Source organism: Pyrgilauda ruficollis, unplaced genomic scaffold (genome assembly GCF_017590135.1).
Source record: "Pyrgilauda ruficollis isolate IOZ18807 unplaced genomic scaffold, ASM1759013v1 scaffold2, whole genome shotgun sequence".
NCBI classification, from domain to species: domain Eukaryota; kingdom Metazoa; phylum Chordata; class Aves; order Passeriformes; family Passeridae; genus Pyrgilauda; species Pyrgilauda ruficollis.
Genome location: NW_024519206.1, coordinates 29,926,560 through 29,942,948, shown reverse-complemented (window position 1 = coordinate 29,942,948; position 16,389 = coordinate 29,926,560). Strand labels below are relative to the sequence as shown.

The window sequence follows — 16,389 nt, the reverse complement described above, 5'->3', positions numbered from 1 at the left end:
ACCCTGCAAGGCTGACAGCAGCACTCCTGTGGGCAAACAGCTTGCCAAAGGTCAAAGCCACCCAATTCTTTGGGACCAGCAACGTCATTTCTGTCCTCTCCACCCTTATACAGAGTCTTAGAGTTGCAATGGATAAGTGAAAAAATACATCACTGATAATACATCTTCTGCCAGTAAAGAACAAGAGAAGAGAGGGAAAGAGAGGAAAGCTGAGGAGAATGGGAATCCAGCTGTGAAGCTATTTACTCTGCCACTGAAAACAAAGCTATTCCCAGAAGCACCACTTAGTTTGCCTCACTCAGAACTGGGCTAGCAAAATGTGTATATAAACTATTTCAGTTATGAAACAGGTTAGAAAGTGCTTATACAAACAGCCTCACTAGCATAGATACCTGTCCATTTTAATTTACAACCTTTCCCAGAACAGTCTCTGACCCTATTTTTTTTTAAGAAGTTACTAATTTTCTTTCATTTTTTAGACTATGAATTCTCCTAAAACACAAACCACAACTGCTTCTGTAAACTTTTTGCTCCATTCACAATGCAACATCAATAAAACCCCCATGAAGTAAAACAGTACAAACACTTTAATTTTACTAACAATGTAAACAGCATCAAAAAGACTTGGGATCCTGTTCATCTGCCTGTGACATTAGTAGTCAGTGGATGCTCTGTTGCTACAGTTAGAGAAAGGTCTGGCTCCCATGGTTATTGCTATTGCCTTTTGAAGTGAAATGACAGTTGCACTCTTTTGAACGGCAGCATTTTACAGCAATTTAACTTCCTGCCTAAAGAAGGCAAACTCGCATGAAAGTTATCTGGAAAGCACAACCACATATACACAGAGTTTAGATAGATAGATAGATCGATACAGATATATATACACACACACATACATACACATGCATATATGCTGGTATTTTCAGTACAGACATCACATACAGCATATCAAAGGCCATAGGGAGGAAGAATAAATTACTTGGCAAGCTTATTTTCTAAAGTAATTTCACAGAAAAGGAACCATTTCCTAAAAAGCCTACTGTTACCCTCCAACCTCTTCTTTGATGAGCACTGCAGCTGATTTCTACCTTCATTTTTATTTACCTTCCATGAAAGCACCACTGAGGACCTAATGAAGAATGCTGGGTAGTTCTGGCATTATTGGATTTTTTGTTATTTATTTATTAGACATAAGAGTTGTTATCAGCAAGCAGTCAGGTGAGTCAAATCAGACAAAGCATTATCTGATTCCTGTGCTGTAAATCAGATTTTAATAGAGAAAAGATCAGTATCCCTTTGGGAATGGAAATAATATGTTTATAATGTGTACTGAGTATGTGCTACACAATAGCAAGTACGAATAAAAATATTTTTTCTAATCAATTTTCCACTTTCTTCTCCAAGTTCTTTCACCCATAAGATGAGAACTAAAATAAATGAAAATTCTGTTTGTGACAAGTGCTAGCAAATAACAAAGATAAGCACTCATAAAGGCACGCATACATGCTGCATTCTCAAACAGACATAAAAAAATACTGAACTCTGTAATATTAAAAGACATCATTATTTCTCTGCTGGCAGAATAACTTACAAATTTCAGGTTTATCTAATTCAGACATCGAAATGAGACCTTTGGTAGCTTATTCTTGACCTCAGTACAGCTTTTGTCCTAGGTATTTATCTTTGTCTTTTTCTATTCAGAACCTATGAAGTATCATGACAGCACCTGTACACTGGACACAGATAACATTTGACTACCTCTCGAAGGTTTTACAAATTTTAATTGGCAGAGTAATCTAGATATGCTCAGGCAGAAATTCGTGTTAAACATCAAAAACCTTGATACAAAGCCAGCTCTTTCTTGTACTGCAGTGTTATTTGAATTTTGATTTGCTGGAAATTACTGCTCACAAAAATGAGGGCTCACCTACCACCTAATGCATCACTGTTTGAACTAAAATTCTGAAATTAGTTTACTGCCTAGATACATAAACATACTGAGAGCTCAAAAATTACTTTTTAAAACCCAACTTGTTAAGTCACATCCAATTAATTCCATAACAAACTGGAGGAATAGGCATTTCATGTCACGCTCTGCTTAAAAATTCCATTCCTTTTATGATTTACACATGAAAATGAATTTATAACCACAAAAAAATTATTCACTGAGGTTTACAATATATTTACACAAAGGTTTGCAAAGGTGTGTATGCTCAGATTGCTATTAATGAATGAACAGGTAAAGCTCTGCCATTGCCAGCCATTAGCAGCAAGGCTGACATCCATATCACACTTCAGTTTCCATTCCTATTATTCTATTTCCCCCACTTGATCCTCTGCTTCTCCATCCCAATTTACAGGAGGATTAATATTTTTTTGAAGTAAGTGCAAAACTACAGGCAGCATAAAAGTGCAGTAAGACAATGGAAGTTAGTATCAAACTTTCAGAATGTAGATCCTATTTATTAGGGAAAAAATCCAACCAAGACACAACTAACCACATGCTGAATTGGAGATATTGGTTTCCCTCTTGGGAAATGTAATTGAACTTCAATTTTTTAATCAGTGTCTGAACAACAACCTAATTCAATGGTTATTCTGCATTTGGATCAGTGAAAAGGTTAGCTCTAGTCACCTGGGCAAGAGAACAGTTTCAGGTTGTAATGACCTTGATGTCTGAGATAGATTGAGCCAATTCAAGGAAGACCAGATCATTTTTTAGTTTTACATATATATTTGTGATTAATATGGAGAAATAAATGAAAGAGCTACAGCCTGGGAGAAACATGAGTATTGAGACTGAAAACAGCCTGTAACAGGATGTAATATATACATCACAAAAAAAACCACTGTAAAGGTCTGCTCTCTTTCCTCCTGGAAAATAACGCAACAAGGGCAGGGAGAAGCAGAGATGATGGTGTTGTCTTAAGATGAAACAAGCAGGAAACAGTCCCATAAATACTTTTTTGTCCCCCAGAAAAAGAAAAAAAAAAAGAAATTAAGAGTATTAAAATCCCTGTAGGCCCATATCTAGTTATGACCAAAATTTAAGAAACTGATGTCTTAACCCAACCTTAGAGAGAAAAAATATTTGCTGCTGTTTCATCTCCCCCCTGCATCCTCCTCCAGCTGGCACAGCTGACTTGCAATCCCTTTCTCTTTAGCAGACCAGGCAACCATAATTCAGTAGTAACAAAGAAACAGACCAGACAGACCATGTTTAAAATTACCAACTTCCTAATGAGCACCTTGTAAATCTGATGACATTTATGGAATTAAACTAAAAAAAATTCTGTTGTACCTGAAAAATGGCTCTTTCAGCTAAAAAAAATCAGAAGAAAGGGCTGCAACCCCATTGCATCTACAACATTTTGATCCATACAGTAGCCTTTTGCAATACAACACAGGATTCAGAGATGCTTCCTTCATTAACATGAGGTTGGTTTGAGCTTCTTGCACCTAATTCTGAAGGACAGAACATTTTCTGAGAAATTAGCACCTCAGTGCAATGGGTCGCAGAAGTTGCTGCTGGACAACAGGAGATGAGCAGATGAAAATTCAGTATTGTATATGTCAACTGTATTTATACATACAAATGAAAATATCTCTTTTTCAAATTAAGGGAATGTCTCTCGTGCAATATATTCAGCTCTTCCAATCCAGTTTAAAAGGACAGAAATATTGCTAGCCAGACAGCTGTTCATCTGGCAATTCTCCCACAATCCAAAACTAATGCCATATTTATATATTTTATCATTAATGAGCTACTAATGCCTACCACCACCTTAAATGCACGTGCTCAAGCTCTCAGTGGAACCAGCAGATGTTCTGCTGGCTGCATGGTGGGTCACTCACATTAATTCTTAGCCAGTGAAGGCGCTGCACTGCAAACTGTGAGAACAGCATGCCCTTTATGCATGGAATGGCTCTAAAGCCTGGACATGTCAATCAGACTGAGACTAGAGCCTCTTAATTACTGCTTTGCTCCCACTTAAGTTTTAATGATTCTTCATTGAAAATATCCCATTACTTTCCTGTGTAAATACATCCCAAATGACTCAGTGTGGGAGGAAGAGGCAGGAGGATGAAAGTTGTTTCGATTTTTTGCGTTATAAAACCTCCTTTCTCTACAGATAAATGTCCCTGGTTCTAGATCAAATGGCATCTTTTCCACTTTAAAGTAAGAAAAAGGATCTATTCACTCAGGGTTGAGAAACAGACAATATACATGAAGCTGTTCAGGCGAAGTGAGGCAGCTTTGATAATCTGTATCCCGTTAGTATTTGTCTTTTGTAACTTTATGGCTTATAAACAGGAGTTTAGACACTCCTGGCTTCTTTTCCCTGGAGGGCAATGTATCAAGATGGTAATGTATCATGACCTCAGCAAATGTTCTGCTTGAAGAGCACAATGACTCCCAAATGGAAAATGTGTTTCTGCCTGTGAGATCTCAGGTTTAAACATATTTCTCTTCCTTAATGGCCTGGCAGGGATTCTATGCCATGCTTCACCTTCAGACTTGTAAGGCCCTTCATCACTGGTGAAGCTGCTCTAAGTGTAGGGTCAGGACCACACCAAACCCACTGTCCCAGAGGCATGTCACTTACTGAGGTTCCACTTAAGGCCTGTCGTGGTCACACTCTCGCAGGGGTTCCCGATGGGGATGAGGCCACACCAGGAGCCCTCCAGTCCCGTGTCCACATGCAGCTTGTGCTTGCCCTGCAAGACAGAAGTGTTTCTGCAGTCAGTGCCTGCCCAAATGGCATTTGATCACAGACCTTGCAAAAAAAAGAGGAGGTACTTGGAGACAGCTCCAGAATGTCCCCCAAGGGCTCACGAATAATTGGTTGCAGTAGGAAGTCAGGGCACTGATGTTTACAGAGGGAGGAGAGATGTGTGCTTAGGTTCCAGACCTTAGGGCTTTCAAAAGTTTGTTTCTAGGTTTTCCTAAGCAGAATGTAGCTTTCCTCATTCTTTCCTGTCATTATTTGAATAGACGTGATTTGAATAGATTTGAATAGATTTGAATGACAGAAGGGCTTCTGTCAAACCTAGGTTCTTTAATCCTGTGAAAAGAAGGCATCCTTATCCATTCACATGTTTTTTCCTCATCTAAACAGCTGTGTTTCACTTCCTAAACAGTGCTAGTCAAAGCACCACTGAAGCACTTCAATTATTTTGACAACATCTGTAAAATTTCATGTACTTCTCCAGGCATGTACTCTACCCAGAAGGAGGAATACATGCAGAAATTTAACTAGGTACTAGAGAAATTAACCTAAATATTTAGAGTAACCTGCTTACACCAAATAATGAAAAAGCTGAAATTAAAACATTTTTTTACATCCAATATAAATTAATCTAGTAACTAAAATATTCATGGATGCAGGAGAAGCAACAGCTATTAATGATGATATGTTTGCGAAAAATCTCTTAATTAGCACTTACAGCTCCTGTGTGAACATCCCATGAACAGTTACAAGGAAGAGTAGATAGTGGAAATCTTTAACAGAATGAAAAGTGCTGAGTATTACAGTTCTAGCACAATCTGTATTCTAAGAAACTAAGAAAGTGTTTATGGAAACTAGCTACAAGAAAGCAGCAAATGAAAAGTAGTGACAAGATCAGTGGAGAAATCATCCTCTGGTCTCTTCTACACAGATAATTTATTCCTTCAAATAAACCTGGGCTTCCAGGGAGAAGCGTCTTTGAAATAGAGGATTTTTTTGCGTTTTATTTTATTCTCTTGTGGATGCAGGCAAGCAAAACTCTTGAGCATGTCTTTTACACACAAATTCTTAATCACTATAAATAAAATCAGATAGGCCTATTTATAAATATATAGCCTCTGAAGCCCTATGAGTATTCAGTGAACACTTTGTTAAGCAAGAAACCAAAGTTTTATATCAAAAGAAATGAAGAACAGTTGAACCATAAAAGTCAACTAAATGTCCCAAGCAGCAAAAATAGTCCCACAAATTTTCTTAGGATAATGCATTTAAGCTTCTTTCTGCTGCTCTGTCCTGTCCTATGCTCATTTCACGTGCTCTTGCAAATACAAAGTCACTAGTTAGAAAGTCAAAACTGTAGGCAAAATCTCTTCTTGCTGAGACATTCATGTCTGAGGCATTCAACAGCTTCTCCTGTTAATGCCAAATGCATTATGAAGAAACAACATCAATACATGTCATGCTCTCAGTTAACAAATGAACCTTGGAAGAGCTGTCAATTAGGGAATATCAGATTGCATAGCTTAAGTCTATTTGATTGTTTGCAGAGCAAGAAGAAAACCCATCCAATATTATCTGTCTTCTCAGGGTGTCCAGCTTCACGTGGTGATGAGCCATGTATATATGTGTAGTGGTTGTGAATGCTTGCCTGCCAAATTCAGAGGTGTAACAAATTCAGGCTTGGTAAGGTTTTAGCTATGCAATATGCCATGCCACCTCTCTCTCACAGCATGGAGGGAGGAGGAAAGGAAGAGGAGAGTTGCAAGTACAAGCTCTCTCATTGTGTGATTACAGACATTGTGGATCATGAAGCTGATGATGAGTGAGAGATGAAGGGGTGGGACTGTCTGAACCTAATGAACATACATATAGCTGCTCAGAGCTGCTGGAGGAGAGGAGCAAACTACCATATTAGTCAATCAGTAAAGGAATATGAAAAGCAGATGAGAAAGTAGCTAGCCCTCACAGAGAACCTGATTAAGTTCCATATTCTCAAAGTCTGTGTCTAACTACTACCAGGTTTGCATTTTCTATTTTATGACAATCTGCCCCAGCTTGCAGATAGGGAATCAATTCAGTAGAAATTTATGCAGATAGTTGTCTTCCTGTGCTCATGAAATAAATCTTTAAAACAAAAGATGCCAACACCAGAGGCTCACCAATATCTAGGATTTTATTAGTAATCTTTCAATGCCTGATACTTCACAAAAATCCCAGTTCACACGTTCCAGTGATTATGTGAGCACAATGATTTTCCTCCCTAAAAGGACATTTTCTATCACTCAGTTGTTAAGAGGAATTTCAAATAGGGAGCCTAAATGCCTAAACCCAAGTCAGAAGGTAGGTGAATGGAAATACTGAAATGCAAATAATTTTTTTAAAAAAATCCTCTCAACTGTCAGGCCAAACTTATGTTTTAGGGCTTGGTTCAATAATATAACAGAAATCAGTTTCTAAGGCTTTTCTTTAAATAAATCAATAAGGGATCTTAATATTACTGGGGATAGTGGGAGCAGAAAAGGGAAATGAATGTTGGAAAAATACAAGCAAGCAAACAAATTACAAATAACCCACTCATTTTTGCCAAAAAAACGTTAATCAGCCAGTGCATTTGTACAGTAAAGCTCTAAATTCAAAGCACTGTGAACCTGTCATGAGGGAGATTCAGTTCCCAAGCTTATTTCCATTTTTTTGAGTACAGATCTCTCAACCAAGCAAGATGGAACTGTTGTTTGCAGGAGGAAGGGAGGATCAGAACTTGTAATTTGCAAATACAAGTAATAATTTGTTCTATTTAAGTCTGTGTGATTAAAGCAATAATTATATATTGTCACTTAAAATATCAAACTGTTTTCAGTTTCTGCAGAACTCAAATTTCCAAAACTAAGTTTAAAAAGAAAGCTGAACTTTGACTAAATAAATCCCTCCTTATATATTTTTTTTATTTTTTGCCTCCGTAGGAGGTAACAGAAATATTTTCACATTTAACTTAAGAATCAAATATTACCATGTTTGAATGTTCCTGGTGATGAAAGAATGACAAATAATACAGCTGCATTGATTTTTATCTTATTAAGTCAGTTTTGAAAAACATTGATCAATCTTCAGCATCGATTTTTTTTCCTTCATTTTGTTTTGATGCTGGAAAATAAAATCAATTTTTAGAGTTCAGCAATAAGAAGAAAATGTCAGAAGATATTTTTAAAAATGCTTTATCCACATAGGTTAAACTTTTCCTTTTGATTCTAATGCCTTGTGTTATAAGAAAGCATTTAAGAAGTAGTGGTTAAATATACACCCACTCCAACACTCTTTTTTGCTGGGGAAAGACCTAAAGACATAGTTGCTATTTACCACATTTAGCTGAAATGAATAGGAGACTGATTGTCAGGAATTCATACACCTAACCCTATTCAAGGTTGTGAGATGCTGAAATCCTTAGTCAAAATTCTGCAAGCTGAATGCACACAAACAGCATCAAGACAAAAGTGGTAGCTTTCCTACGTGTATGGATACCCCAGTACAAAGAAAATTACTTCTCCAAGTGCTCTTCAGACCATCTTGAATAGATGTGTTGCAATAAATGTACACTCTAAAATAGATATCAAGGAACAAAATGTTATGAAAGAGAGACAGAATGGGGACTAATCTTCAGTAATGCATTCTGAAGGGATCTGAAGGAGGGAAACCTGGAACTTGTCAGGCTGAAGCTAAACACTGAGGAGAGGCATAAAGTCAGTTAACAAGATACTGGGGAAAGATAAGGAATTAAAATTAAACTTTGAAAAACAAATTAGGAACCATATAGTAAACAGATCTTGGAAACTGCTAAGTAACTAGGACATGTGAAAGGTAATGGGGAAGGAAAAGAAAAAGGAATGAGTTACCAGATTGAAGGACAAAGCAAATTTATTCTGATTTAAAGAAAACAACTGAATAATTTCATTACAAGAAATAATTAATTTTCTAAAAGGTGTACTTTCACTCGTGCTTGCTGTGACATCTGGGACTACAAAGAAACAGGATTTTTGGAGATCTGGCCAACTGCTCTACGATGCCTCCTCCACTATCTATATCTTGTTTTCCATGATCTTCTGATAAAACATCTTTTGTATACCAGCTTTATTTCTATGATTACTCCATAGATGGCAGCACACACTTGAAAGCAACAGCAGCAGCAAAAACCTAAATACAGATGTCATAGTGTTACCCAGGGAAAAGGCAAAGACCACAATCTGTTTTAGTACATAAACATCTGGGTGCAGAAAATGGTATACAGAAAGAACACTTAGGCAATGGGTGGTAACCAACACAATCACCAAAGACAGCAGCAGAAGGGAGGAAGAGAAAAGGAATGAGGATGAAACAAAGCTGAGAACATTTACGTTTAAAATCAAATATGACTGGCAATAAAGTAAAAACAAAGTTCCAGAAATATTTCTACTAATCATTAGCTGTGTAAGAGCTTGACTTAACAATAATAAAAGCTTTTAGGTTGAGATTTTGAGCAAGACAAATACAGCCAATTTTTCTAAAAGGATGTGCTTAAGAAGAGCTGTTTTGTTAATCCTAAAAATATCATCAATTGTCTTTTCACGCAAATACACACAGTGCCAAATAGCTATTATGTGAACACTATTCAGAGAACATTGAGCTAACCAGCCTTTTAGTTGCTGTTGAAAATAAAAGTATCCACAGTTCCAGCAAAAACTTGTATGTCTAAATGCTCTCATATGTCATATCAATGACTGCTTAAACACATAGAGAAAAACCAGCAAATTTATTATACTTCAAAATAATATTGAAAACTGTTGGACCCAATCCTGCCAATTGCTACTATCAAAGCTTAGATTGTTCCTGTGCTGAAATGGATAGACCTCAGTACATCAGTTATTTGCAAGACAAAACCTATACCAAGGCTACCCTTCAAGAGGGGCACTTCATTAAAAAAATGACTTTACAGTGAATAAAATCCCATGTAGGTAAGACAGAATATATTATAATCATTATTAGACCCAATTAATGAACACATCTGTTTCAAACCACTTTATGATAAGGGTACAAAGGAAATCCTGGTGGAGGTGAGTACCAGTAAACTGAAAAGAGTTACTATACCCTGAGGTTATACATTTAAATGGCTGCTACTATATATCTAATGTACAAATTATCCACAGAGAGCAAATGATTCCAGAATTTCTCACACTCACACATGAACATCTACAGTCCTAGCAAAAACCAGCCTGAGAGAACATTTCTCATGTCTCTGAGCACAGGGAGCAAATCCCTTGTTTGCCGATCACTTGTAGAAGCATGAGCCTGTGAAACAACTCTCTGTCTTCTGCAGTCCAGCCTATATGGGTGGCAAACCCCCAGCAATCACAGGTGCAAAAATTGTGAAAGTATACTTCCCTCAGAATACTGCAAGCAGTTAAAAGTGACAGCAGCATGTGTGCTAACATGCACACAAATAAAGGGATGAAAACATTTTTTCAATCTAAAAAGACATCTGGGAATACAAAAGATACTTTAAAAGGGAGTTTCATCAGTTTAATTCCTTTTCACAGGCATACCTTAAAGATTGACAAATGCCATAAATACTAATTCTTGTTTTACTCTGAACACCACCAAAAATAGAAACTCATTCTGTTTAAACTTCCCACTTGCAAAGGAAATTCCACAACATTTTCTCCAGTTTTCCACAAATCAGTGCAAAAAACACCACAAATACAGAGAGAAACTACAATAATCAAGAAATCCCTGATCCTTTTCTAAATTCATGCAAGACTTGGACTGGCCCAGTGTAACATTTTATCCTTGAGCTTGTGCATTTGGTGCCCTATCCTCAGCAGGCTCATCATTATAGGTTTAATTAGCATTTTTAGTGATGCCTTAAAAAAATCAGAACCATTTCTTTATATCCATTTATGAGACTACAGAGTATAATAGATTGCAGATAAGAGTGAAAAGTAGACAAGCTGCTGAAGATTTCATATTGCCTGGATAATTATTATGCAGTGTTGCAGTTAAATTGTCAGCCTAGAGGGGCCTTTACTAAGGGCACTAATACTCTGCAATTCTTAAGTGATAAAAATGCAGCATAATCTTTTTCATTATGAATCAGTTCATAACAAATTTAGTGTCACTGCCCTTCCTTTTTTTGTGTATTCCTACAGGAGAAGAGTCTGTAGGATCCCTTCTATCTAGACTATACTATCTTATTTTTCTGGGTATTAGAGAAATGTGTGAATTAGTTTAAAAGACAGGGTAATGTTCACCTAACTTGTGGCAAGAAACAATTTCTTCTTTTTAGCACTGAATCACTGACTGATACAGAAAGGCACCTTTATGCTACGTAAGAATACACAAAATTCCAATCTGTTTATCTGTTCCCAGAAGTCTTCCCAGGCAAACTGGCAAATCTCTGTAGCTCTCCTACTCCAAACTCTCACTTGGAGATCTTTGCTGCATAAATAAGAAGAATGATCAACAGGCCAACAAAAAAGAAGGCAATCAACACCTTTTAGTTTCTTGAACTTCTCAGTCTTGTACTTTTCAATCCCTAGAATGCCTTTTTTTAAAAATGTTTTATACAATGACAGCAAATCATGAGCCCACAAATTCTCTCATATACCATCATCCTTTTAGTAGAACTGGCTTCATATTTGGAAGTTTCATGTAAGGATTAGGGCTTCATAAAACCCTGGCCTGTCTAATTTCTTCAGTGCAAACAAACTGATGAACAGAATTCCTTTCATGGAAGGGGGGAATCTCACAAATGCTCTTTCCTCCCTTTTGTTTCTGACTGTAACTTTCATATCCCTCTAGGCAAGAAGGATAGAGGCTGGAAGTAGCAAAGAATGAACTTAGGAGACAATTTGGCATTCCTTCTTGATTTCTGCTACAGGAAGGAATAATTTGCTGTTATTATAAAGACATTCATCAACCTAGGATAAGGAACCATATCTACTTCCAGTAGACAGGAAAATGGCTTCTGCTTTGTAATAGCCAGCTTTGAAGACATGTTATGCCCCAGATCTGGTGCTAGCAATGATTGACTGCTCCTTTCTACAATGACTGATTGATGGACTTCTTTCTACACCTGTGAAACTCAAAGATGTGTTGCTCAGGTCAAGAAGAACAAATATAATTAAAGAAAATTCAAGCTGGCCACTCAAATATATTTTTTTCCCTCCTCTTTTTTTTCCCCCACAATTCTTCTTTTCCCTTGTATAGCTCAGTAGTCAGTTAGAGACTACAGTTCACACAAAAATCTACTATTTTGTTGAAGGATGGTGGTGGGGGAATGGGATATTGTACTGCTCAGAACTTCTGGCTGGTGACCGGTGACCAGTGGTGTTCTCCAGGGCTTAATTCTAGGGCCAGTTTTGTTCAATTTCAAGATTCGTATCGATGACTTGCATACAGGAGCTGAATGCACAGGTAGTAAGTTTGAAATGATGAAACTGAGAGGTACTGTTGGCTGTCTCAGGGAACAAGAGGCCCTGCAGGGTTATCTGGATAGATTGGAGCACTGGGCAATCATCAATGGCAGGAAAGTGAACAAGTCCAAATGCTGGATTCTGCACGTGGGATGGAGCAATGCCAGACATGAGATTAACTGGGAGAGGAGAGTGGCTGGAGAGCAGCCCTGCAGAAAGGGATCTGGGGGTGCTGGTTGACAGGAGGCTTGACAGGACTAAGCAGTGTGTGTGCCCTGGCAGCAAGGAGGGCAAACCCCATCCTGAATGCATCAAACACAGCAACACCAATTGGTCAAAAGAGGTGACCAGACGATCACCTCTGTATTTAGTGCTGGTGCAGCCCCGTCTTGAGTAGCATGTGCAGTTCAATTTAAGAAGGATGTGAAGATACTTGAATGTGTCCCAAGGAGGTCACCAATGTGGCAAAGGGCACAGCAGACATGTCCTTGAGGACTTTGTGATTGTCTGGATTGGAGAGAAGGAGGCCAAGGGGTGACCTCACTGCCCCCCACAGCTTCCTGAAAAGGGGTAGTTGAAAGGGAGGTGCTGAGCTCTTCTCCCTGGCACCCAGTGCTAGGAAATGTGGGAACAGCTAAAAGCTGCATCCATCAGGGGAGGTTCAGACTTGACATAAGCAAATATTTTCCTTACCCAAAGGGTGGTGAAACCCTGGACCAGACTTCCTTGAGAAGTGGTCAGTGCCCTGTGCCTGTCAGTCTTGAAGAGGCATTTGGACAATGCCCTTAAAGCTATGCTTTAACTTTTGGTCAGTCCTGAAAGTGGTCAGGAAGTTGGACTAGGTGCTTGTTGTGGGTCCCTTCCAGCTGGCGTATTCTACTGTAGTCTATAAAATTCTTTCAATTCACTGTCTGGGAATAAAACAGAACTTGAGCCCATGAAACAGGGGACCACAGCAGAACAAGTCTATACCAAATACAGAGTAGTATAATGCAAGATGAAAAGCACTGACATAAAAAAAAAAAAAAAAACATAAAATGAGGATCAACAGAATGACAGGTTGGTGTTAAAACTCACGGCTCACCCTCACAAAAGCAGAAAGGCTGGAACAAGTAATACTGCCTATTTAGACCCTTTGACTCATGCATATTTTCTGTATATAAAAGTTTTCAGTCTCTTTCACACAGTAGAAAGTCAGGATGCATCTTCTGAAAAAGGAACTGAACCCTTCCATAAAACATCAACTTGCTAGGTCAAACCTGTTTGTAAGGTTTATTAATGCAATAGAAGAATAAAATATCTCACAAAACTATCAAAAACAATCAAAAACAATCATGAAAGAAAATATATAGCCAAATACTTGAAAAACCTAGAACCTAAACTATCAATTTCAAGCTATTTAAAATAGTAACAAACTTAATACATAATCAAGGTTTGCTTAAGGAATTAGGTGCATTACTCTTGCACACTGGATTTCTTGCCTTCCTAAACTTCTCTAGCTACGTTTCCCTCTTGGAAAGCATGTGATTTCATTGCTACTCCTGCTCCATGAAATGAGATGCTGTTGGGTTAGTACTAGAAGAGAATTGCAATCAAGACATTAAAGATTTCAGAATAAAAACCCTATTGCTTGCCTGTATTGGTTTAGCATGGCCTGGTTTTGGCAAGGGGGAAGCTACAAGGGGGCTTCTGTGAGAAGCTGCTGGAAGCCCATGACGGTATTTGATGAGGGATCTGTCCAGGTCCTTTTCTCAAGCCAAGAACCCTTCATTTTATTTTTCTCTCTGTCCAGCTGCAGAGGGGAGTGGGAGAGAGGCTTTGGTGGGTACCTGACATCCTGCCAGCATCAACCTACTACACTTACCTCAAACCATTACCAGCCACAAAAGTGGAATTTTGCAGACCATGAGAACTTCTCACAGAATGGGTTAGGTCAGAAAGGACCACAGTGGGTCATCAAGCTCCCCACTCAAGCAGGGACATCCTAGAGCACATGGCAGAGGATTGCATCCAGACAGTTCTTGAATACTTCCAGTGAGGGAGACTCCACAAGCTCTCTGGGAAATCTGTTCCAGTATTTGATCACCCACACAGTAAAGAAATTCACCCCTATATTCTGCTGGAACTTTCTGTGCAACAGTTTCTGTACATTGTTACCTAACAAGTTCTATTTCTCTAAGAAATCTGCACAGCAGCAGGGGAAGATGTTGGAAAATTCTTTTAACTTCAGCACAATAGTGTATAATCCCTATTCTCATAATTAATGCTTAGTTTTTACCATACAGTGCTTAGTACAAATACCAGATATTTATGTGGTCTTGTGCTAACTCTCTACATCTGTGACTAATAAGTCTTGTGCCAGGCAATGCTTCCTTATTTACTTATATTAGTGATCAATATGTACTAGCAGATAGCTTAGTTTTTAGAAAAAAATCGGATTTTGTGTCACAACAAAGCATGGTAAAGGAAATACATTACAACCTCATCCCTCATATTTGAAACAGTCTCAAAGAGAAAAGATTCATCAGAAGATCCAGAACCATATTTAAATAAGTCCATGGAAATAATTAGCATATAAGCATGGTTGAGGAAATGTGATGAGTATGTGTTAGTTTCAGGAATACAACCTGGTCTGTTGAGTTACTAGGCATGCACACTTTGAGGAGAATTCCCCATGCATCCAGCACTGTTAATAGTAACATCGTCTTTCTAACCTAATAAATTGGTGAGAGAGTTTCTTTCCTGGTTTCTGGTGACACTGCTGCCTCTTGTCCTAGTGCTTGACACCACCAAGAAGTGCCTGGCTCCATCCTCTTCACATGCTCCCTTCAGACACTTATAGGCATTGATAGAGCAGGGGATTATTCTTCCCCAAGCACAGGACTCTGCAATTGCCTTTGTTGAATTTCAGACAGTTCTTCTTTGCATATCTCTCCAACCTGTTAAGAGCCTTCTGAAGGGCTGCACAGCCCTCTGGGGTACTGACCACTTCTCCCAGCTTTGGGACATCACTGAACTTGCTCAGCCACTGATGGATAACTTAAGCAGTTCTGTGCTAGTACTGAACCTTGGGGACACCACTAGTGACTGCAAACAGACCCTGTGCCACTGACTGCAACTCTCTGGGATCTGCTGGTCAGTTGTCAATCGATTTCACTGTCCACTCATCCACACTTCCTGAGTTTGTCTATGAGGATGCTGTGAGAGACAGAGTTGAAATCCTTGCTGAAGTCAAAGCAGACAATATCCACTGCTCTCCCCTCATCCATCCAGGCACTTGTCTCATCATAGAAGGCCATTGGGTTGGTCAAGCAGAAGTTCCCTATAGTGAATCCATGCTGACTATTCTAAGCACTTTTTTGCACCCATGTGGATAGGCATGGTCTCCAAAATGAGGTGCTCCATCACTCACTGGTCAGTTGCTCCCTGGGTCCTCCTTCTTGCCCTTTTTTGAAGACTATGGTGACTTGTTCTTACTTCCAGTCCTCAGGCATCCCTTCTGATCTCCATGGTGTTTCAAAGAACATTGTAATGGTGCCAGCTCTCTCAGCACTTATAGGTACATCCTGTCAGGTTCCATGAACTGGATGTCAAGTTGGCCTAGGTGTTCTTTAACCCAATCCTCCTTGACGAAGGGAAATTTTCTACTAATAAAAAATAGATTGTCTACAACAAATCTCTGAGAACTACACATGGTACAAAAAGGAATTTGAAGGTGCATTTTTGTCTGGTTTTAAAAGAACTAGCTAATTCTTGGGAACAGGAAGTGGAGAAGGTGGCTGTCAAATCTTCAGTAGTAGAGATTTAGTATTCTCTTAAAAATATGTATCTATTTCTTAGTGTTGATTTTGGATGCTCGAATATTACCCACTTAACTCCTCAATTTAAATTGCACATTATGATGAATGAAATGCAATACACATAGCTGTATTAATTTCCTTATATTTGTGTATGCTTATGAACATTTCAGCCAAATTTCATGCATTGAGAACTATTTATGATAACAGCCATCTTCATTATATAAGGCAACTAAGCTTGGGCATGTGTCAATGTACCTATCCATTTGTTCATGTCTCCACCTAATTTATGGAAAAAAATCTAAACCTACCTTCTTCCTGTCATCCCTTGTCCTGTCACAAAAATTTTTGTTAAAACATCTCTCTCTATCTTTCTTAAAAGACCCCTTATATATAGAAAACACCACAAGAAAGTCTCAGCAG

At 38.4% G+C, this 16,389-nt stretch overlaps 1 protein-coding gene across 4 annotated transcripts in view; it reads right to left on the bottom strand.

Moving 5' to 3' along the window:
• Positions 1-16,389, bottom strand: part of TPK1 (thiamin pyrophosphokinase 1) — a 302,583-nt gene that overhangs the window by 58,391 nt on the left and 227,803 nt on the right. For all 4 annotated transcript variants that reach the window (XM_041466832.1, XM_041466833.1, XM_041466830.1 and 1 more), the window contains one exon: positions 4,608-4,719. In XM_041466832.1, coding sequence (XP_041322766.1) covers positions 4,608-4,719 — 112 coding nt within the window. The remainder of the gene's footprint in view (positions 1-4,607; positions 4,720-16,389) is intronic.